Genomic DNA, 22,619 nt, shown 5'->3' with positions numbered 1-22,619 from the left:
CCCTAGCCTCATACATTCCCTCCCACCCCCCCGCCGCCCTCGGCCCAGCCAGGGCGAGGTGGGCAGTACTTTTTTTAAAAGTCCAGCAGCCTTGAAAATAAGGGATCAGCAGCCAAAATAAGGGATTTTGCTTAGCTTATGCACATCGGGGCTGCCGTCGTCCTGGCGCAAGGAGTTCCATCGGTCCTTCCCTGCCCGAGAGAGAGGGAGGGACGAAGAGAGACTCTCGCCTGCGAGCCCGGCATGAGATGGTTGTGGCGCTGCCCTTCTGTGTCCCTCCCCATCCCCTCCTCTTCCTCCTTCCTCAGGCCGCCTCCTCAGCCGCCTCCGGCTTCCCCTGACAGCGTGGCGGAAGTCTCGCAAGAGAGGGGCTGCCTGCCCACCCGCCGCCACCCATCTCCTCATGATGCGCCCCTGAGGGGGAAAGGGAGAGATGGAGACACGGCAGCTCATGTGCGCGTGCTCTCTTGTGGCAGAGGACCCTGAGCCGCTGCTTCTCTCCCGAGCCAGGCGAGCGTGAAACCTGGGAAATTTAAGGGACATCATCAATCCGGGACAGCAGTGGGACACAGCACTGGGATAAGGGAGTTTCCCACCAAATAAGGGACGGTTGACAGCTATGACCAGTGGGGGGAGAGACAGAGGGTGATCCTGAAACCAGGAACAAGGAAGCTTCTTGGATACATATTACCTGGATTTCACAAAGTTTGTAACAGAAGTGTGTTTTGCATTTCAGGAGTTACAGTTTGAAAGGCTTACCCGAGAACTTGAAGCTGAACGCCAGATTGTCGCCAGCCAGCTGGAGAGATGTAAACTGGGATCTGAGACTGGAAGCATGAACAGCATTAGGTATCATATGAGAGTTATTGTGTTATTTCTCCATAACTGATTGGCATTGATAATGGATTGTGTTCCTCCTCTGACATATCAGGGTGGAGCTGTGATTTATTAGCAAAGAGAAAATGATTGTGAATCATGGGCAAAAATAGATGTCGCAATTACTTGTGACAACTGTGGAGGCAATGAAATAATTTGACTTCTGAATCTTCTAGGTTTGGCTCCTTTTTCTCATGCACTGGGATAAGAAAAATAAATGCAGCGAAAAATAAATGCAGTTTTTTGGCATGTGAAAATGGAGAGAGTGCCCCAGATCATTTCCTGTCACACAAACATAACTTGAGGAAATATATTACTGGATAACCTTTTGGTCATTCTTCTAGTTGGATCATTTTAGTAGAGAAATTATTTATGCATTTTAAAATATGTATGATTTTTTAACTGCAATGTTCTGAAATCTGGTTCTTCTTGTATCTCTGGGAAATAATGAGAAAAATGTTCATGCAGGTAGCATGATTCTGTATGCAGAATTATAATGGTACTATTAGATTTCACTTTTAAAAGGTTTGATCTAAGCAGAGACTTGCATGGAATACTAAGTTTAGGTTGGTATCTTAGGTTGCTTGTCTGAAGGCATGATTAGGCTTGTAAAGTGAATTTGTAGTAGAAGATCATTCTTGTAAGAGGACGAAATGATTACACTGGAGATGATCCTCTAAACATTTCTAAACAATTGCATAATATTAATGAGATGTTGACAGAAGAATAGCCCAGTTATTGCTTCGTGATAATAGGCCATACACTTCATGGAGCCAAATTTGCAAATAATTAAAAAAGCACTTCAAGTCTGATGATATGCCAGAAATTTGAGAGACCCGGAAAACAAAATAAAATTCAAATGATTGCATAGTAATTTCTGGTTAGTCAAAATCCTTTAAAACAATATTTTATTTTAAATAATTGAGCAAATGCAAGAAGGGGGTCAAAAGGTTCGCAATGTGGTTTCAAGATACTGCCAATCTGTTCTTAAATGTGTGCATTGATTCTTGGTGTTTTTTAAGCGTCTAAAGGCACAGTGGCAGTATTGTAGTCATTGATGTTAATCCGACATGTGATTATTGCTAATTTTATACATTTCCCCTAAACGCTCTTCCTAACAGTAGGAATATTGCCTGATCTCAGTGGGGGCCTGGAACAGAATCCCCATGTAAATAGGGGGTCACCTGTACTCCTAGGACAACTGAAAGAAGTTCTTGCATTTATGTCCACCACTATTAACAAAAGCAGTGAGTGCACCCCTTCATTGTGGGATATTAGCAACTATATCCTAGGCTACCCTTCCTGAATCCCAAAATGGTTTTCAACCTTCTAAGGGGACAGTGGACATGATTTTCACTGCAGAGAGCCAAACCAACCCCTGTATATAGGGTTTATTGACCTGACTAAGGCCTTCAACACTGTAAATCGTAATGCCCTGTGGACTGTCTTTCTGAAAATTGGCTGCCCAGATACATTTGTGAACATCATTCAGCTCCTTTGTGATAATATGACAGCAAAATCACAGGTAACAATGGCTCTCAAAGTGAACCATTCACAGTGGGATCAGGTGTTAAACAGGGTTGTGTTATTGCCCCAACTCTATTTATTATTTTCACTGCCATGAATCTACACATTGTCAAAGGGAAACGCCCCACCAGGGTAGAAATCATATATCAAACAGATGGAGAGCTCTTTAACCTGAGTACACTGAAAGCAAAGAGTTAGGTTACCATAACTTCTGCCATAGAGCTTCAATATGCTGATGACAATGTAGTGTGTGCATACTCAGAGGATGACCTCCAAACCATCCTAAATAGTTTCACAGAAGCTTATGAAAAGCTTGGCCTATCGCTCAACATCCAAAAAACCGGCTACACCAACAAGCACAAACCAACCTCTCTGCGGCACCACTAATCAAACATAATGGTATAACATTGGAAAAGGTCAATCACTTCTCCTACCTGAGCAGCTATTTTTCTACAAGGGCAGACATTGATGCCAAAATCCAGCATTGCCTGAGCTCTGCGAGTGCATCTTTCTCCCAATTGAAGTGCAGAGTCTTTGAGGACCGGGACATTCTCAGGGAAACCAAAATGCTTGTTTACAAAGCTATTGTACTACCAACCTTACTATATGCTTGTGAAACATGGACCACTTATAAACACCATCCCCAACTCCTCAAAAGATTCCATCAACGGTGTCTCTGAAAAAAATTACATGTCACTTGGGAAGACAGGCAAACTGGAAGATAGGCAAAGATCACCAGTGTCAAAGCAATGATTATTCAACATCAACTTTGTTGGACTGGTCATGTTGTGCGGATGCCTGATTATCGTCTTTCAACGCAACTACTCTATGCCAAACTTACAGTAAAAATGGAAAGCGTAATGCTGGCAGTCAACAAAAGAGGTTTAAAGACTCTCTTCAAGGCAAATCTAACAAAAAGTAGCATAAACACTGACAACTGGGAAACAATGTCCTGCAAGCACTCCAATTGGAGAACAGCCTTTACCAAAAGTGTCATAGACCTTAAAGACACTCAAACTCAGGATGAAAGGGAGAAATGTTTGGCAAACCCTCACCTTGATCAACTCCCGCCCGGAAACCTATGTCCCCAATGTGGATGGACATGTGGATCCAGAACTGGCCTCCACAGTCATTTGCAGAGTCACTGTTAAGGCTGAGTTCATGGAAGACAATCTTACTTAGCCAAGAGTGATTGCCAAAGAAGAATAAGGTGCTGATTTACAAATTTGTATCATAAACACAGGAAGGAGAGATGAGGCTGTTAGTTACATTGGGAAATTAACCACCTTGAACTGAGGGCCTGAAATCATGATCATGTGTTATAAATGGTGCTTCTTTGTACAGCTCCAGCTGCTGTGGAAGGTAGAGAATTGTGTTTGGAAATACATGGTTACAGAAGTTGGGCGCCATCCCTACTCTCTACTGAGTCATAGCAAAATTGACTGTCATAGTTTTAAGAAATATGATTTATTCACATATTTACACCTGAATTTAGATGGAGGGAGTCAAGATCTTACAGCACAGTCATCTCAGGAGGGGCTTGTTTCCCACAGCAATGCAGCAGTGGAGTCCAAGGCATCTTTCCCACTCTGCCTTCAGCCAAAATTATTCTGCCTATTCCAAGTCTCCTGCCGTGCCAAAGGCCCCGAACTCAAGTGTGACATCATGCCCAGTTACCCTGGCAACTTTCCAGATCCCCTGCCTCTGTTCATACCTCAGGGCAGGAGGAAAAAAGACTGTTTTCTTACATTGCCAATGGAACCTGTATTGTTTCTTAATGGCCCTCGCTTAGCCAGGTCATTTTGCATAGGCTAGCCCAGGAATTCCTCTGCAGCTTGTATTTCTCCTTTCATCTCCCAATTAGTCAAAATCCTACCATTTATTAATTTCTAGGGTTTAGGGTAAGGTTACCAGATGACCCCGTTGCCTGGGGACAGTCCCCGGATTGACAAATCAGTCCCCATACAAAATCCATTGAAGTTGAAAAGTGTCCCAGGATTCATTGAAAGAAATCTGGTAACCTTAGAACTTTAGGGGGCTCCTCAGGGCTTTTTTAAAGCTGGAACTCACCAGAACTTAGTCCTGGCACCTCTCAGGTGGGCACCATTGCCATTATAAGAGAACGTGGGAGGTTTTCATGGTGAGTTCTGGCACTTCTTTTTCTAGAAAAATAGAACTGGTTTCTTCCCCCAAAAAACCTCTTTAGCAATATAGACACATTTGTTTGTAGGGAAAAATGCAGAGTAAGCAAAGCTAACATAGCTGGAGGCCCCACTATGTTACAGCAAATATTGCCATGTAATTATATTCATTTTCTAAAATCACAATCTCCCTTTTGACTCAATGGGAGATCTCAAGGAGGATGCAGTGTATTCCATGTATTATTCTGTGTAAAATGAGGAGGATAGGCATGCCTCCTAGAGTTGCTCTGATCAATGTTTGGTCATTTTCACTTGAATACCAAACCAGGCTGCAGTGAAAAATTGAAAACCCCAAGTCTGATCTTTCAGTACGTTGTATGCTGATTTGCTTATGTACTTCCACAGCCACTAACACTCAAATTAGTTATATATAGTACAAAACTGATGCAAACGGCTTTCTTTTCTTACTAATTTAGGAATAGGTCACATTATTCTGATGAGTGTTTCCTTTGAAACCCTAGAACTGACCCCCTTTTCATTCTTTTTTTGTTTCCCTTTACTTTTGGCTGGTGCCTTTCTTGCCTTCCTGACTTTGGCAAGATGTGAAATGCACAGTAGGGGCTGTATCTGGAGCTTGAAAGGAGATGGGCTCAGTGTCATAATAAGGCTTTTCCATTTGTATGCTGCTCCAACCCTACTCATGAGGAAAATCAGTTACCATGGGATTCAGTATTGGAGACTCTTTGTGAATTGGAACAAAAGCATAATAAAGCTATTATGAGGAGCTTTGCTGAATGGTTTAAAAAGAGACTTGGTGGTGATTTCCAGACAAGGGAGCATTGGAAACTATAAAGTTGATTATTACATCATGAGAGTAAGCTGTAAGTTGCAGCACTGGATGGGTTTATTAATTAAAAAATTGCAATGCAAAATGTTATTGCGTCGAAGAACTTAAAATTTTGAACAAATAGGCTTAAACACTATGCTAATGATAAGAAAGGGGACGCGGGTGAAGCTGTGGTGTAAACCACTGAGCCTTGGGCTTGCCGATCGGAAGGCCGCCGGTTCGAATCCCCATGATGGGGTGAGCTCCCGTTGTTCAGTCCCAGCTCCTGCCAACCTAGCAGTTCGAAAGCACGTAAAAGTGCAAGTAGATAAATAGGTACCGCTCTGGCAGGAAGGTAAACGGTGTTTCCATGCGCTGCTCTGGTTTTGCCAGAAGCGGCTTAGTCATGCTGGCCACATGACCCAGAAGCTGTACGCCGACTCCCTCGGCCAATAAAGCGAGATGAGCGCCGCAACCCCAGAGTCAGTCACGACTGGACCTAATGGTCAGGGTCCCTTTACCTAGGTTGGCAGGAGCAGGGACCGAGCAATGGGAGCTCACCCCATCATGGGGATTCGAACCGCCGACCTTCTGATAGGCAAGCCCTAGACTCTGTGGTTTAACCCACAGCGCCACCCGCGTCCCTAAAGCTTATTTAATTGATTGCAAATGTACTGCATAGGTTTCCCCCTTCTGCCAAGTGGCAAAGAGTGACCTCCCACTATAATAATCTGTACAGGAACAGGTCAGCATGAAGTGGGGGGGTGGGGCGCAAAATATGAAAGGACAGTAGAAAAGGAGATGAGAGGAAGACTGATGCAAAGCTTATGGAGTTTTATCATTGACATAAATCAATACATTTCTGCCAAAATATTCTACCACAAATCAGGAATTTTATGTCTGTTATAGGACACATTTTGCTCACCAGTCTCCAGCATTTTCCTCCTCCATTGCTCCATATGACTACAGTAATGTGGCTTCCAGTTATGGTTCTTTCATCATGGTTCCCAAAACTGGAAATGTGGCTCTCAGTTTTCATGAATACCTCCTTGAAGTGGAGGGCAGATTTTAGGTCCATTATCTTCTCTCTCAGGATAATAGGGTTGCTATATGTTCTCTTTTTTTCCAGGACATGTTCTCTTTTTCATGGGTATGTAAAATGAGTGTCGTCATAGCGTTCCATAGTTAAAAGTAGAAGTCGGCAAATGTGTCCTCTTTTCTGCTCTTCAAAATATGGTAACCTTAGGGTAAGAGGATGCAAGAGAGGGCCTTCTTGGTGGCTACTCCCAGATTGTAGAACTCCCTTTCATGGGAGGTACAATGGCTCCTTTTTTCTGCTTTCCTTTTCCCAGCAGGCAAAGTATTTTTGTTGTTGTTCCATCAGGCCTTTGGCCACTAACTGGCTGTTGTGGCAAGGTCTTCCGAGACTGAGTGTTGTGCCCTTTCTTTCTTACACTTTTACGTGGTAGTGTTTTCAGTGCTGTTTTTCATAGCGTTACTTATTTACTTCTTCTTTAATATTAATTTTTTTTTTATTATGTGCTTTTAGTTATATTTGTTTTAATTTATGCCGAGAGCTGCCTTGGGTCCTGCACTGGGAGAAAAGTGGAGAATTAATAATAAATGGATAAATAAACAAAATTCCCCATCTTTTAACTCATCAGCATCCTTGGTGCCTTTAGAAATCTCCTTAAGGAGGGCCATCACAGGCTCTGTGTATTTCTTCAAGGTTGTAGCTGTCATCAAGGTGGCATCTTAGGATATATCTGCCACCTGCCCTGGATAGAGCTAAAATCAGTGTAGTCGGGTGAAATGAGATGCCCAAAAAGGACAAATAAAAAAGTCAGGGATTGTGAATGAAGGCCCTTAATTAAGGCTGCCCATTTAAAGTTTGGGAACTTAGGCAAAACAACTTGTCTGATAATATTCTGCATCCTTATATTCAGTATTCTGCAAATGAAAGGCATTTTGAAATAATTGAAGCAGTAAGGGGATTAGATCCATAACACAGGGGAGGAAAGGAAGGGGAGTCAATGAACATGTTAAAGGAATTGTCACGTTATCCCCCCAAAAAAATAAAAAATTAAACCTTTAATTTCTTTGGTAATGAGTTATTCTCAAGTGTTCAGCATTAAGTGTGGTGCCTGTTTTAATCCATAAAAACGCAATTTATGTTTTTTTCTAATGGAGCAAACCACAGATGTTTCACAACTTAAGCACATTCAAATCCCTAGAAAGAATGCCCAAAATATGAAAAACTAAGGAAAGACTGCAGTTGCAGTCATAAATTAATTTTTGTGCCTTGCTTCTCATAATATTTATTTTGCCAAAGATTCTTAGGTTACAGATATATTGTAAATTCCCTGATGGCTAATTATTATAGTCAGGTCTATACTTTTAATGGCATAATTATGGTCTGATTGCGAATGACTCTTAAATAAAGCTTTGGTTGATTAAACAGGGTGTTCTGCTTGGCAATGTATCATTATTGTAAATATGTATTTCTTTTCCTAACTTTCTTTACGCTCATATAGAGACAAAATCTTATATAGTTATTGCAGATTAACTACATGACTAAAACCAAATTTCACAATGCAGAAAGCCAGAGAGAATGAAATAAGATAGTACACAATGAATATGTCTAAAACCCCATTATATGCTTGACCTTTATAATGTCCATCTCAGACAAAACAATTATTTATTCCAAATGTATTACTTTGCTGTGTGTGTGTGGTTTTTTTATGTTACCAGAAATGCTGTTTCAAAAATCAGTGCAAGCAGAATTTTAAAAGCTAGCTCTTTTAATACATCCAATACTAAATACAAAAAGACATAGGAAAAGAATTGTGAATTTTATGCATATGTGGTGGAAGTGTAAGAAGATAACACCATTTCTGGAATTAACTTAGTATTTCTATTAGTCGGATGATTGAATACTCTTTACAATTAAGTCCATTTCATGGACTGCCAGGATATTTAAGAAGAAAAGTGAATCCAAACATCTGGAATTGGCATGAACTCCAGCAAAAATCCTGATAGCTTCTAAATGGTGTTTACATAATGTGCCAACTATGATTAAATTAATTTAGTATTTGGCTCAAATGGCCAGATTGACAGAATACGTGGAATGCCAAAAGAAAATTAAACAGAAAGAAACTTTTGAGAAATCATGAACCCCATTATAGCTGCTGGGTTGTTGTTTTTTTAGCATGTAATATTTATCCAATGGCTGTGTGAGTGGAAGCTAGCTCATGCAAACACACTCTTTCCCCCCTCCCCACCCAGAAATCCTCTCCAGGGGCTGCAGTGTGGTGGGGGGTGGGAATTGCCCAAATTAGGCAGAGAGATTTTGCAGGAGAAGAGCTCCTTTTGGAACAAGACTCCTCCAGGCTCCACCCAATTTGGGGTGATTCCACCTTCCCACTGCAGCCCTTATGACATGTTCATAGGGGGAAACCCTATGGAGAGGGTTTTGTGGGGATGCAGGGAGATGCAAAGGAGAAGAAAGGTCAGTTTTGTGGGCTTCCCTCTTCTCATGCAACCATTGGATGCAACACAATGCATTTTTGATGTCTTAAATAGTAGAAAATGTAAAATAATTAATAATTAGTTTAATGAGAATTTATTTTGCATATTCTGTTTATTTTGGACATTGTGAATGAATATATAAATATTGGAGATAGGAAATGCAACATATTTGTATTTTAAATGTTTATATTTCATGTATGCAATATGCTTACAACAAAAAGACTAAATTAAATGCAAAAGTAAATAATGTAAGACATTTAGGTTGCATTACATGAAAATAAAAAATAATATCTAGCTAGCCCTCACAGTTCTAAAGGTTCTAATATCTGATGTGTTCAGGTTTAGGTTTTCATTTATTTATCCAATGTCCTTCCTTAACTACTTGATTAAAAAAAAAAGCACCTGGGAATTGATCACTGTTCAATTTGTCAACAAGTAGCAGCATGTTCAAATTAATACATGAAGTCTTCAGGAAATAACTATTGCAAGCTGCTGGTGAGAAGAGCGGACTTTACTTACAGTGGTGCCCCACAAGACGAATGCCTCGCAAGACGGAAAACTCGCTAGACGAAAGAGTTTTCCGTTTTGGAGGTGCTTCGCAAAACGAATCTCCTATGGGCTTGCTTCGCAAGACAAAAATGTCTTGCGAGTTCCTGCGGGGTTCCCCCCCCTTTTTCTAAGCCGCTAAGCCGCTTATCAGCTGATCCGATAAGCCGCTAAAAGCCGCTAATAGCACTAATCTGCTAATCCGTCAATGGGCTTGCTTCGCAAGACGAAAAAACCGCTAGACGAAGAGAATCACAGAACGGAGGCACCACTGTACTTTTTTATTAGTTCCTTACATTCTATAGCCTCTCCTTTCTTCTGTGTTTGCACCTAAGTCGGCATACATGAATTTATCAAGATGTCTCATATCTAGAACCAGACCTACTTAGCTTCAGCAAGGCAGTGACCTCATATTACCAATATCACCTTAATTTAATTTAATTTAATTTAATTTAATTTAATTTAATTTGATCTGTATATTGGTCCCACTAGCTTTTCAAATAGGCTTTCAGTTAAGACCATTTCCAGCAATTGTTTGTGCGTGTGTGTACAGTATATATATTTAACTTCAGCTAAGAAAATACAATCAGGGACGCGGGTGGCACTATGGGTTAAACCACAGAGCCTATGGCTTGCTGATCAGAAGGTCGGCAGTTCAAATCCCCGTGACGGGGTGAGCTCCTGTTGCTCGGTCCCTGCTCTTGCCAACCTAGCAGCTCAAAAGCACGTCAAAGTGCAAGTAGATAAATAGCTACCGCTCTGGCGGGAAGGTAAATGGCATTTCCATGCGCTGCTCTGGTTCACCAGAAGCGGCTTAGTCATGCTGGCCACATGACCCGGAAGCTGTACGCCGGCTCCCTCGGCCAATAAAGCGAGATGAGCACCGCAACCCCAGAGTCGGTCAAGACTGAACCTAATGGCCAGTGGTCCCTTTACCCTTTACCTTTAAGAAAATACAGGATACTTTGGTTAATTTAATAAAGCTGGTAACCAGAGAGCTCATTCTGTAAAAAAAGAGCATTTTACTCCTGTCATTTAGTGTGTTTTTCTGTGCAGCGCAATGTTGCAACTTCAGTAACGTTAAACTTACAGTTCAGGTTATGTGCTTGATCCATAGCTTTTAGCATAAGTGGGAAACATGTAAGGAGGATAGGAATGTTCTAAACATTAACCATGACTTCCTCCTGCACGGTATTACGTTTGCAAACTATGGTTGCACACAAAAATCTTAAGATCAAAGCCAGCGAACATATTCCAGAGGGAAATGTGGACAGTACATCAGAGGTGCTAAGGTCTGTCAGCCCCCGAGCTGGGCATTTGGACATGAATCACCCCCCAGGCTCGTTTAAGGGGATACTCCATGACAGCAAAGTGTGGGTCCCCACCTCTATCTGTGTGGACTAAGGATCCAACTCAATCCCTATTCTGCTAACAAGTTGTGGCAAGTGGTATGAGGTAGTCAGAACTTCAGGCAAGCCCCATTAGTCTGCAAGAAAAAAGCTCCTCCCTGGCCCATCTGAAGGCAGCCCTGTTTAGGGAAGTTTTTAATGTTTGATATTTTATTGTGTTTTTGATATTATGTTGGGAGCCGCCACTAATAATAATAATAATAATAATAATAATAATAATAATAATATGACGAGGTCCATAGCAAGGTCTAGCAAGGGCATGCCTGCTCACCTTCAGGCAGCCCATAAACCCTGAAAATCAGTGCGGGACAGTGGGGAATCCAGTGCTGATCAATTGCCAAGGCCTAGATGCAATCAGCTTTACATGGCCATGGCCAGGGAGCAGACCAGAAGAAAGAGGTTCTCTTTCGGGTCCACCCCCAAGCCTGCCCCCACGCACATCCGTGATTGGCCAGAACGCCATGTGGGCACATTCCCAGCAGTTGACACAGCAAGAGGAGGTGGAAGTGCCCCTTCCTGCTGCGTCAAAGCTGAGGTGGGGAAGCCCAGCCCAACCATGGCTGCGCCTGGGTTGCAACTGCTGCTCTTGGCAGCATAGTAAGCAATCTTTCCTGCTGAAGTTCCACATGGGGTTTAAGTCACAGGAGTTTATGACAGAGTAACTGCCTGTGATGCATGAATGTGATTTTTTTTTTTTTAAAAAAAAGATTTTCACTCTTGGCAGATGTTAAGCCGATCCTCAAACTGCCTTTTTAGTTTTGTAGTTTTAGGGAGGACTGGGGGAAAAAACATCATAAAAAACTACTGGAGAAAACACCATAGCTCTAGATGTATTACATGTGTCCAAGGTTGTGACTATCATCTATAGCACTGCTCTCCAACGTGATCATCTGTTTTCTGTCCGACTTTCCAACTAAAAGCGGGGGCACTACCTTCAGAACAATTTGAAGCATCCTATATATCAGTAAGTCTCTTTGTGTGATCCTGGCATAAGGCAGTGCTTCCAAATCTGATTGTAACCCCTATCAGCCCCAGCCAACACAGCAGGGGTGAGTTGAAGTCCCAAAACATCTGGAGCGTACCAGGGTGGGGAATTCTGGAATAAGCCTTCAGAAGGAGGTTAAAAACAAAAATAAAAAACTGTACCACTCACTAACCAGGTTTCTCAGGTCTTAGCTTTAGTTCAGGCATCACAGCTGACATTTAGTTAACTACAATGAAGGAACAATATACAGTTTGGACAGCTGTAAATGTCACTAGTTTTAAGTGCATACAGTAATTCTTCTGAAAGACGTTGTGCTCATGTTAGCATCCACCTTTCTCACTCTGGCATTTGATGATTTCAAATGAAAGGTAGCACCTTCTCTGGCTTGTTGCTAATAGGGTATTCTCCAGTGAAGGTTGAGAGATATATCATCCTGTTCCACTTTCACTCACAGCCTGTTTGAATTTGTGTTTGTGCCAACTGAGGTTAAGCAGCAACACAGTGTTCTTGCTGAAAGATATAAAAACAATCATTGCTGATAATGTTGCAGATGAAGATAGATAGTGTGATAAATAATGAGGGTGAAGCAATTTATGTAAAGTGATTGCATGGGAATCTGGGCCCTTTAGTGATTACGTACAGAAAATGGCCTGAGAACAAGACCACAGTAGTACTGTATCTGCATAACGGAACTGGAAAGCAGTATTTCTAAAAGACTGCAGAATACACCTAGACATCTTATCATTAATGGCCAATAAATGGCGTTTCTGTGCGCCCTGGCACTCATCATGGTGTCCCATTGCGCCAGAAGCGATTTTGGCATGCTGGCCACATGACCGGGAAAGCTATCTGGGCAAACGCCGGCTCCCTTGACCTGAAAGCGAGATGAGCACCGCAACCCTATAGTCACCTTTGACTGGTCTTAACTGTCCTGGGGTCCTTTACCTTTACCTTTAACTTAATGGCCAGTGTAAAGGTATTGCATGGCGGGGGGTCAGAGTTATGCCAAACAGTGGAGGGGATACAAAAACAGAAGTGCTCAGATTTATGACTGTGACAATTTTGAAACTGCTTCTCATATGCTGTGCAAGATCTAGGATCCACTTTTTAATAAAATATTTTGAAAAGCCAGAGAAGTTCTGATTAACAGCAATTAAAATAATTCAAAGTCTGTGTGTTTGTTACTTTGAAACTGTTGCTTTTTTTGCCCAAAAGGCTGTAATAATGGCCCTTTAGCAATAGCATATCAAGTTTTCTAACCTGTTGCAGGAAAGAAGTCCAGACCATGGGAAGTTCAATGGCAACTTTTCTCCAAGGGAAAGAGCATCTGGGTAGAGGTGGGTTTCTCCGTTTGGATTTTGGTGTGTGGGAAATGCAACTCAGGCCTGATCTGGATCACAGTCCCTCTATGGCTGCTTTTCAAATAAGCATACACACACCCTAAATGCATATTCACATTTAACATGTAGTTTAGCTCTGAATATCCTTAGCATGTAATAGCAAAGCTCACATTTTCCACTACTTGTCTTTGACTAAGAGCCATCCAGTCTGAATTAGGTGTTAAAGTTCCTACATGACTCCTAGCAAAAACACTTGCTTCCATGCGGTACCCCATACTGCATAATTTTAAACAAGTTACTGCATGGTTTGGGCTGATCACGTGAAGCACCCCATGCCAGCATCCTAAGCCATCCATGAGTAGAAGTGCTGGGGGCATTAAGACACTTGGCATAATTATCATCAACCATACATTTGTTTACTATTTTATTTATAAGACTATTTCTAAATAGCCTACTCATTAAAAAGGTTTGGTATACAACAAAGTAATTAAAACATCATAAAAATCATAAAACACAGAACTTATGACCAATAGTAAATTAAATTAATTCTCTAAACATGTTTGGCAAAACGGAAATGTCTTCAACATGCAGAGGATTATCAGAATTGTGAGTCTCTGTCTGATTTTAATGGGAACAGTGTTCCATTGTACTGGTGCCACTATGCTAAACGCCTTTGTGTAGAAGCTAAAATAATATGAAATAACTGTCACTCCTTCTTGTAATGAATGAGACGTTCATGAACCTCCATAGTCAAACCTACACAGCCAGCTTTAATCAGTCAACATAGACAAGGGTCAACAGCTTCCAACCACATCATCTAAAACTGATCCCATAGAACTGAGTTAGATGGAATTTTGGACTCCTCATCAAGACTTGCTCTAATTAATAACAGCATCAAGGTCATTGTGAAGTCAAGTGAGTTTACCCTGAAAATGTCTTGCAAATATACACAGCAGGAAATGGAAGGATCCAGTGCTTCATTGACAAGCACTAGGCAACCAAGCACAAAGACCCTAGGCAACCCTTACAGAGCTCAGCTGAACAGCTACGTGAGAATATAATAGCAGCAGCAGCAGCACCTATGGAATGTGCTGTCCAAACCGTTGGCTTGATAATGTATACCTACCTGTGTTCTAGCTCCTGTTCAATCTTGTTTCATAGCCCTTAGTTCCCTGGAATGACAGGGTGCTGAATACACTCCACAGCACTAGAGATGGTGCACAGGAATGGTCTTATTGACAGCCCACCACATCTCACCACTTCAAGTGCTCTATCCACAGCTCTATCCACCAGAAGGTCCTCCAGAGCATTCGGGAATCCTTCTGATTCCACCAGTCTGAGGACAGGTCATCCAGAGAGGTCCCCCATCCCTTGAGTGGTGGTGGTACAAGCTGTAATTAAGCTGTAATTCCAAATCTCCTCAGGATAAAATGTTCTTCACAAACATGCCCTCCACATGGAGTGTCACCTTTTTTTAAAAAAAACACCACACAAACCTTTTTTTCCAGAGTCAATCACTTCTGAATCTTAAATTTTGAAACTGGTCCGCTGTCTCATACCTTAGGATGCAGTATTCAGAGCATGCTTCCTACAGCACTTTTTGCTCTAAACAGGTACATTTGCCAAATGCTGTGGACAAGTTTAACTGACAGCTCTTCCCCCTCAGCTCTCCATAATGGACCCCGAATGCTAAAAAAACTGAACTGTGAGCCCTACTTGAAATATCAAATTATTGATAATTAAAGTTGGCACTGCCAAAACCCTTTCAGCATCAGCCACCCGCTTGACAAGTGGCATTTAGTGACAGAAATGGCCATAGCATCAGAAGTCAAATCACATACAAGTCATAACTGCTTTAACAATTTGTGATTTATTTATTAGGCCGATTTGTATCTCGCCCTCCCTCCAAGTTGTCTCATTTTATTCTTGAAACCCTGTCTGTGAAGATACTAAGTGTGGCTTCAAATACAATGGGGGTTAAGACAGCAGAGTGGGGTCACACCTGAAATAGAACGTTTTCTCATCCCTGCCCTCAAGCAAAGTCATCTCCATATGAGCAGAAGCATCTCTCCAAGGAAGAAGATGCAGGGCTTCTTTCATAGTGAAGCCCAGAGGCAAAGTGTGAGGTGCTTTCATTTCCTCCTCCCACCCCTATCTCCATAATATTTGGCACTGCGTCTGGGGCATTTTACACATTTTTCGAAGAGGCGAACGCCAACTGTTTCCCACTGACCATAAACAGGTAGCACAAGGCGTGTCTCATTCACACCATATATTTTAGGTGTACACAGGTGTAAACCTAAAACTGAAATTTATGAAGTGGCCATGAGAAAGCGGTCAGGGGTTGAGTAATTTCTTGTAGAATGCCCAGTCCTAGATGTGAAACAGGACAGCAATAGCACCCAGTTTTTCTGCGACTTTTCTATTTTTGCTCATTTCTTTTGTTCTAGGCTTGTTGGTTGCTCCTAGCAAAGCGTTCCTTATTTCATTCTCTGAAATCTCACAGGGTTCCTTTACCTTGTAAGTATTCTAACATTAAAAATTAATTCACACCTCTCTCCTTTTGAAAGATAGTTTTCCCTTTAAAAATGTAAGCTAAATGGAAAGGAAATTTTCACTTGTGCTTTGAATCTTTAAAAAATATCATGACTGCAGACTGCAAGGCAGTCTTGCTTTTAAAATCATTGTCATTTAGCTACCAGGTACTACCAAGCATAACCTTGGAGCCCCTTTTGCTCTCTGCTGAGTTTCACAGGGGGTTGGTGGTTGGTCGGTTTGCAGGATTTATTTCTTTGGTGCCTCGTTTTGCCCATGTAGCGCTGCATCCCAGGGTCTATTGAAAAACCAATAAAGTGAGCATTTAAGGTCTTGTCGAATTCCGTCTGTCCATCTTGCTAGATTAGCAAAGTACATGTTGGTACAATCAGTTATACATACGGTACTTTCTCCCATAAAAGGCAATGACTTCCACAAACAGCATTTACCCCAGTGTTGGAGGCTGGGGTAGTTCGCTTCCTCAGCTATCTTTCCAAGAGCATAAGTTTTCTATAAAAGTTAATGAGCACTATCCATTGGAGATTGAAGGATGAGTGAGACTTCACGGAAGAGGCAATGGGTCCATAGTTATGAATATGAATGTGCACACTAGATTTTGTGTGGCCTTGGGAAAATTCCATTAAGAGAAGCACATCAAACAAATAAGCCATCACTGCACTTAAAAGAGTTTTAGCTTCATTTAGGACAAGTCCTTACATTTATTAAAGGATAGCTTCTTTGGACGTTAATCCAAGGTTTTACCCGAAGAACACATGTATTGCGCCTATGATGAATGACATTGTCACGTAGTGGCAAGCACTGTAGCCAGAGCAACAGTATATTCATTCCCTGAGACTCCTGAATAGGAAGAGTATGCCTGAAGAGTGATTGTTAAAAGTGACAGTGATTGAAAACCTGCATTTGTGTTTTCTCTTGTCGCTTTGCAAATGTGCAGCTGATGCAGCAAGGTTGTGTTCAGAATGAGTGTGTTAACATTATACTAGGCTGCACCAGTAACTTTTAATGTCATTTCCGTTTCATTACCCCTTAGAAAGCAATTTAGGCCACCTCTGATGGCGTTCTTTCAGCTGCCAAGTTGGCACGTTCATGCCACTCAAACGTTTAAAGGTGGGTGACTAAGGTGGAGTTTGTGTTCCTTACCTGCTGTACAGTGTTGCTGTTGGCAAGTGGAGCATTGTGAACACAGCTTCATTCCACAGTCAACTTTTCTAGAATGGCCTTTACCGATAACCTGTCAGTGAAACAATGCTATTCAAAGTACAGCATTCACAGTGGTTTATTTGAACTGTAAGAAAAAAGTTCAGCAAGGAACAGATTCTCTTGGGGGGGGGGGGGAGAAGACTAGTTCTCACAACAGCCTTCGTGTGAGAGCTTTCATCCTGGCTACTTTTATAATGTATGTGGTTTCTTTAAAGCCCTAAATGGCCTCGGTTCAGTATATCTGAAGGAGCGTCTACATACCCATCGTTCTACCCAGACACTGAGGTCCAGTACCGAGGGCCTTCTGGCGGTTCCCTCATTGCAAGAAGCAAAGCTACAGGGAACCAGGCAGAGGGCCTTCTCGGTGGTGGCGCCCTCCCTGTGGAACGCCCTCCCACCAGATGTCAAAGAGAACAACAACTACCAGACTTTTAGAAGACATCTGAAGGCAGCCCTGTTTAGGGAAGCTTTTAATGTTTGATGTATTACAGTATTTTAATATTTTCTTGGAAGCCGCCCAGAGTGGCTGGGGAAGCCCAGCCAGATGGGCGAGGTATAAATAAATAAATAAATAATTTATTATTATTATTATTATTATTATTATTATTATTATTATTATTATTATTATTATTATTATTATTTCTCTTCATACCAGTTCTGTCCTCCCTGGGTAACTCTCTCACATGGCATCTCCATTGGTGAGAAAGAAACTTTTAGAAGACATCTGAAGGCAGCCCTTTATCAAGAAGTTTTTAATGTTTGATGTTTTATTATGGTTTTTATATGTGCTGGAAGTCGCCCAGAGTAGTTGGTGAAACCCAGCCATATAAGGAGGGTATAAATAATAATATTATTGTTATTATTATTATTAATAAGGACACAGTAATTTTTCATTTATTCAGAAGGAGAGATGCCCCGTATCTCCCAAAAAGCCATCTCAAGTTGGAATGGGTTCATACCTTCTGAGATTTTTTTCAAAGAAAATGATCAGGGCAAAGATCCCAAAAAAGTTCAAATTTGTTATAGATTTCACATCAGCTCAAGCAGCTCTTTCCTTTGTGTACACCCCTCTTTTTCACTGTTGCTGCTAAGGTAAATTTTGGGGGAAGCAGATGTAAACAAGTAGAGCTTAGAATGTGGCTGACTTTCTTCACAAGCTGAGCTAAAATTCAAATTCAATCTGAATGGTTAAAAATATATTATCTCTATTCTGGAGAATAGATGTCAACTGCTTGATTGCATCGGGTGTATTGGCCCAGCAAGTGATGGCCTTCCAGGAGCTTATCTTCAGCTTTTCAATGCTCACCATTCCCCTAGCCTCTGCGCATGGTTCTTTCCATTTTTTCCATTCCTGCTTTTCTTGGGAGTAACAAGTGTGTCTGGGAGCACTAAAGGAAAATTCAGAGCGATGGCCTTGGATGGACATGCATGGCCTAGTCAAGTTGCATGCTCAGAAAAGCAGTGATGAGAGCCAGTGTGGTGTAGTGGTTAAGAGCGGTGGACTCATAATCTGAGGAACAGGGTTCGCGTCTCCGCTCCTCCACATGCAGTTGCTGGGTGACCTTGGGCTAGTCACACTTCTTTGAAGTCTCTCAGCCCCACTCACCTCACAGAGTGTTTGTTGTGGGGGAGGAAGGGAAAGGAGAATGTTAGCCGCTTTGAGACTCCTTCGGGTAGTGATAAAGCAGGATATCAAATCCAAACTCTTCTTCTAGTTGGAGAAGGAAGCCATATTGGAGGACCTACTTTGTATCCAGCTTTCCATATGAACAAGGTGAAGGTCACTATGATCACTGAAAGCATAGATGACCAAGGTATGGCCCTCCCATCAGCCATGTTCTCTGGCTATGCTGGCAGGGCTGATGGGAACTAGAGTCCAACAACAACTGGAGTTCATAAGCCACCCATGACTCAATATATGGTTTGACTTCCCTCTTTCTAGTTGCTGTCTACTCATTCGAAGCAACAGGTGTTTGTGGATGGGGTGGAGTTCTCATTTTTATTCATTATTTACACTGGCAAATTGACCACATAATTGTTACTAAATATAGATTTTATAGTTTTCATTCGTTTTTAAATCTTTTTTTGACATTTCTCTTCTGTGTTTATTTCTGGAAAGGAAACTAAGCATGGAAGCAGAGAAGCTTGAGGGACACTTTCAAAACTTATCATTAGCAATATTGACTATTGGAGCGGAGGGGACTTGAAACTGCTACTTGTAGGAATTTGGAAGATACAGATTTTCTGAAAGTTGAAGAATAAAAATTATCAAAATGCCAAAGTCAGACAAGCTGTATTGCCAAGCAAGGAACACTATGAGATTACAACGCTAATGGATTTCAGTACTCCTTTTTTATGAATTTTATATTTCAGGTTTTACATAAGGATGGGTGGTGGGCAGATAGGTGTAAAAACCAGGAAATGGCTTTCCCCTCCATCTCAGCTGAAAACAAATCTCTGTTTAATTTTTAATTTTCAGTGTTGACAGTGTAGTTACTAGTTTATAATTCATGCAAATTTAGCTGTTATATTGAAAGAGCCTGACTTGATGCCCTCCTAAGAAGCAGCAGCAGCAGGTGTAGGACCAGTTACCAGAGAGAATTTCTTGCTTGGGAGCCAGACTCAGCCTCTATGCTATGGCACCAGCAGCACTGACAGAACAATGCTAGGAAAAAACATCCAAAAGCACTGCCCAAAAGCTTTGTCGGGCAAGTGTAGGGAAGAATTATACATTGGCTATTCTGAAAGCAATAATCCCCTTCTCATGCTGTTCTGGGGGTTATCCCAACCCTGAAGAGCTGATTTGGGAGAGGCACAGAGGGCAAGTGGTGGGGGGAGAGGAGACGTTGGGATGCCCCATTGTACTAGTGGATGTCCTTACACTGACTTCTGCTAGCATTCTGGATTGCTGAATCCAGTCTTTAAAGTGTAGACATGTGACACAAGATTTACCCACTCTGGAAGAATGGCAGATGAAGGTGATCGACTACATGGAATTGGCAGAAATGACTGGCAGAATCCGAGACCAGGGAGAAGAGTTGGTGAAAGAAGACTGGAAGAAATTTAAAGACTATTTACAGAAATACTGTAAAATTAATGAATGCTAGAAGGATGTTGGATAGAAACTAAGGGGTTTCCAGCTGTAATGCTTTAGGAGATACGAAAAAAAAGGTTTACAAATGGGTAAAAGCTTAATGGTAAGGATTTGCTGAACTAACAAATTGAAGTGGAATACAAAGAAGGGAGGTATGAGGAGGTCTGGGGAAATAAGCGTAAGGAAGATATATTATGGAAAATTATTTGTTTTTTAACTGTTTTTATGTTGTATTTTTTTTTTAATTTTTCATTTTCATTGGTATATTTTAAAAACTTTAATAAATATCTTTTGAAAATAAATAAATAAAGTGTAGACATGTGTGCACGTGTGTCTTTTAAACAGCAGTGTAAACACGTCTGAAGGCTGTGTTCCAGTTAGGGCTCAAAGATTGCTGTACACAGGTGTACACAGGCCGTGCCTCCATTGTAGAATTCCCAGTGGCGATCCCCCATGCTACTGTCATTTAGGAGCAGTGGCGTAGCGTGGGTTCTCAGCACCCGGGGCAAGGCAAGTAATTTGCGCCCCCTAACCCGTGGATTTTAGCACTCGAGTCTCTTCCGCGCCCCCCCAGATGTTGCGCCAGGTGCACCCCCTACGCTACGCCACTGCTCCCACCACAAGTCTTCAGGACAGCCATCCGAAGCCTGGCGGCGGGAGGAGGTCTCTCCGCCCCACCGCCAGGCTTCGGAGCAGCCTTCCGAAGGCTGGCAGCGGGAGGAGGTCTCCCCGCCCCACCGCCAGGCTTCGGAGGATGTCCGAGGACAGTGGGGAAGACGCACTGCGCTTCCCCGCTGTCCCGGATATTTCCCTATGGACTTTCGTCTTGCGAAGGGCCGGCCAAACGCGCCCCCCCCCCAATGTTGCGCCCGGTGCGCCCGGCACCCCTGGCACCCCCCACGCTACGCCACTGTTTAGGAGACAATGTAAAACATGTTTGTCTGTTCAGGTATTGCAAGTAGCTGGAGTGAAGTTTAGTAGTCTAAGTACTACTGTTTCCCTGCAGTGTGTCATATTGTGGATAACATTTTCAATTTTCGTTTTATGCCGGCTGTATTTTTATATTTGTTGTTAGCCGGAGGAGGAACAATGAGGTATCAACATAAATGACTAAATAGTATCTGTAGGCACATGTGTGTCATCTACACAATGCGACTGGTGCAGGAAATACAGCTGATGGGCATGCGGTAAATGCATTTGCTGTGTAAGCTGCCACACCAAAGGTAAAGGGACCCCTGACCATTAGGTCCAGTTGCGAACGACTCTGGGGTTGCAGCGTTCATCTTGCTTTACTGGCTGAGGGAGCCAGCGTACAGCTTCCAGGTCGTGTGGCCAGCATGACTAAGCCGCTTCTGGCAAACCAGAGCAGCGCACGGAAACGCTGTTTACCTTCCTGCTGGAGCAGTACCTATTTATCTACTTGCACTTTTATGTGCTTTCGAACTGCTAGGTTAGCAGCAGCAGGGACCAATCAACTAGAGCTCACCCCGTTGCGGGGATTCAAACCGCCAACCTTCTGATCAGCAAGCCCAAGAGGCTCAGTGGTTTAACCCACAGCGCCACCCGTGTCCCACACCAAAGGAGAAAGCAAAAGCAGGTCATGATGGGCCATGATGGGCCACCATCCCTGGATGATGAGCCAAGCATGGCTTGATGAGTCACAGGTTATGCAAGCTTGCTGTAACCATTTAAAACCACACTGGTTTTAGAGATAGCTGACCTAATTTATAGCCTGAGTTAGCATTTCCAGGGGTAAAAAAAATGGTGCAAAATAGGTTCAAAGGCACTTGTAGATGGCCCATGTTACTGTACACACATTTTAACGTGAAACGGGTAAAGTGCATTCTTTGGCAGGCACTTTCATATATGTTTTAGAAATGCATAGGAGAAATTAGTGAAATACTCAGTTTATCTTATGGCAATAGATTCCAGCTGTTACCTAAATGTCACACTGCCAATCCACAGTATTTATATTAAAAGAGGGGAAAATACAGTTTGAAGTGAAGCCATAAGTATATTTTCCCAGCAGGAGGCATTGATCCCCAAACAATTTTCTATGACAGTGGTTTTATTTCCATTATATTAAATGATTTATATAGATTTAATAATCTACCTGATAGATGTTGGTGCAGTAAAATAAGAGTTGGTGGTAATTATTAATGCAGTTTGACTTGCTTAGAAGAATAAGCTAATTTCATCACTTAGAAAACGGGTCTTTGAACCTTCAAAATCCTTCAGGCATACATTACATTTCGAGGAACAAACTAGTTTTCTGATTTATATATATATATTTAAAATTTATTGGGTTCAGCTGTGAAGTAATCCGACAGTAGATAATCTTGCTTAAATTATACAAATACAAGATTAACATGACATTGACCAACCCTGCTGATTCTCATTTTACAGGTTAATATTTGTATTTCATTATTAAAAGTGGTGACTTCAGATCCCAATATGGACAGAGCATTTTGAAAACAGCTTTGCATATTCTGTGATGCTGCTCAATGACACAGATGGTGATGCAGGATTTGCTGGAATCCTGGAAGCCAAGTTTGGGGCAAGTAGTCTTTGGTGAGAGAACCACAGCAGAG

The 22,619-nt window shown here is 42.0% G+C and overlaps 1 protein-coding gene across 1 annotated transcript in view; it reads left to right on the top strand.

The window, feature by feature from the left end:
• Window positions 1-22,619, top strand: part of CTNND2 (catenin delta 2) — a 552,484-nt gene that overhangs the window by 175,690 nt on the left and 354,175 nt on the right. The window contains exon 3 of the mRNA XM_081206065.1: window positions 737-849. Coding sequence (XP_081062191.1) covers window positions 737-849 — 113 coding nt within the window. The remainder of the gene's footprint in view (window positions 1-736; window positions 850-22,619) is intronic.

Source organism: Podarcis bocagei (assembly GCF_964188305.1).
Source record: "Podarcis bocagei genome assembly, chromosome: 8".
NCBI classification, from domain to species: Eukaryota; Metazoa; Chordata; class Lepidosauria; order Squamata; family Lacertidae; genus Podarcis; species Podarcis bocagei.
The sequence above is the reverse complement of the archived record's forward strand: the minus strand, read 5'-3'. Positions and strand labels throughout refer to the sequence as shown.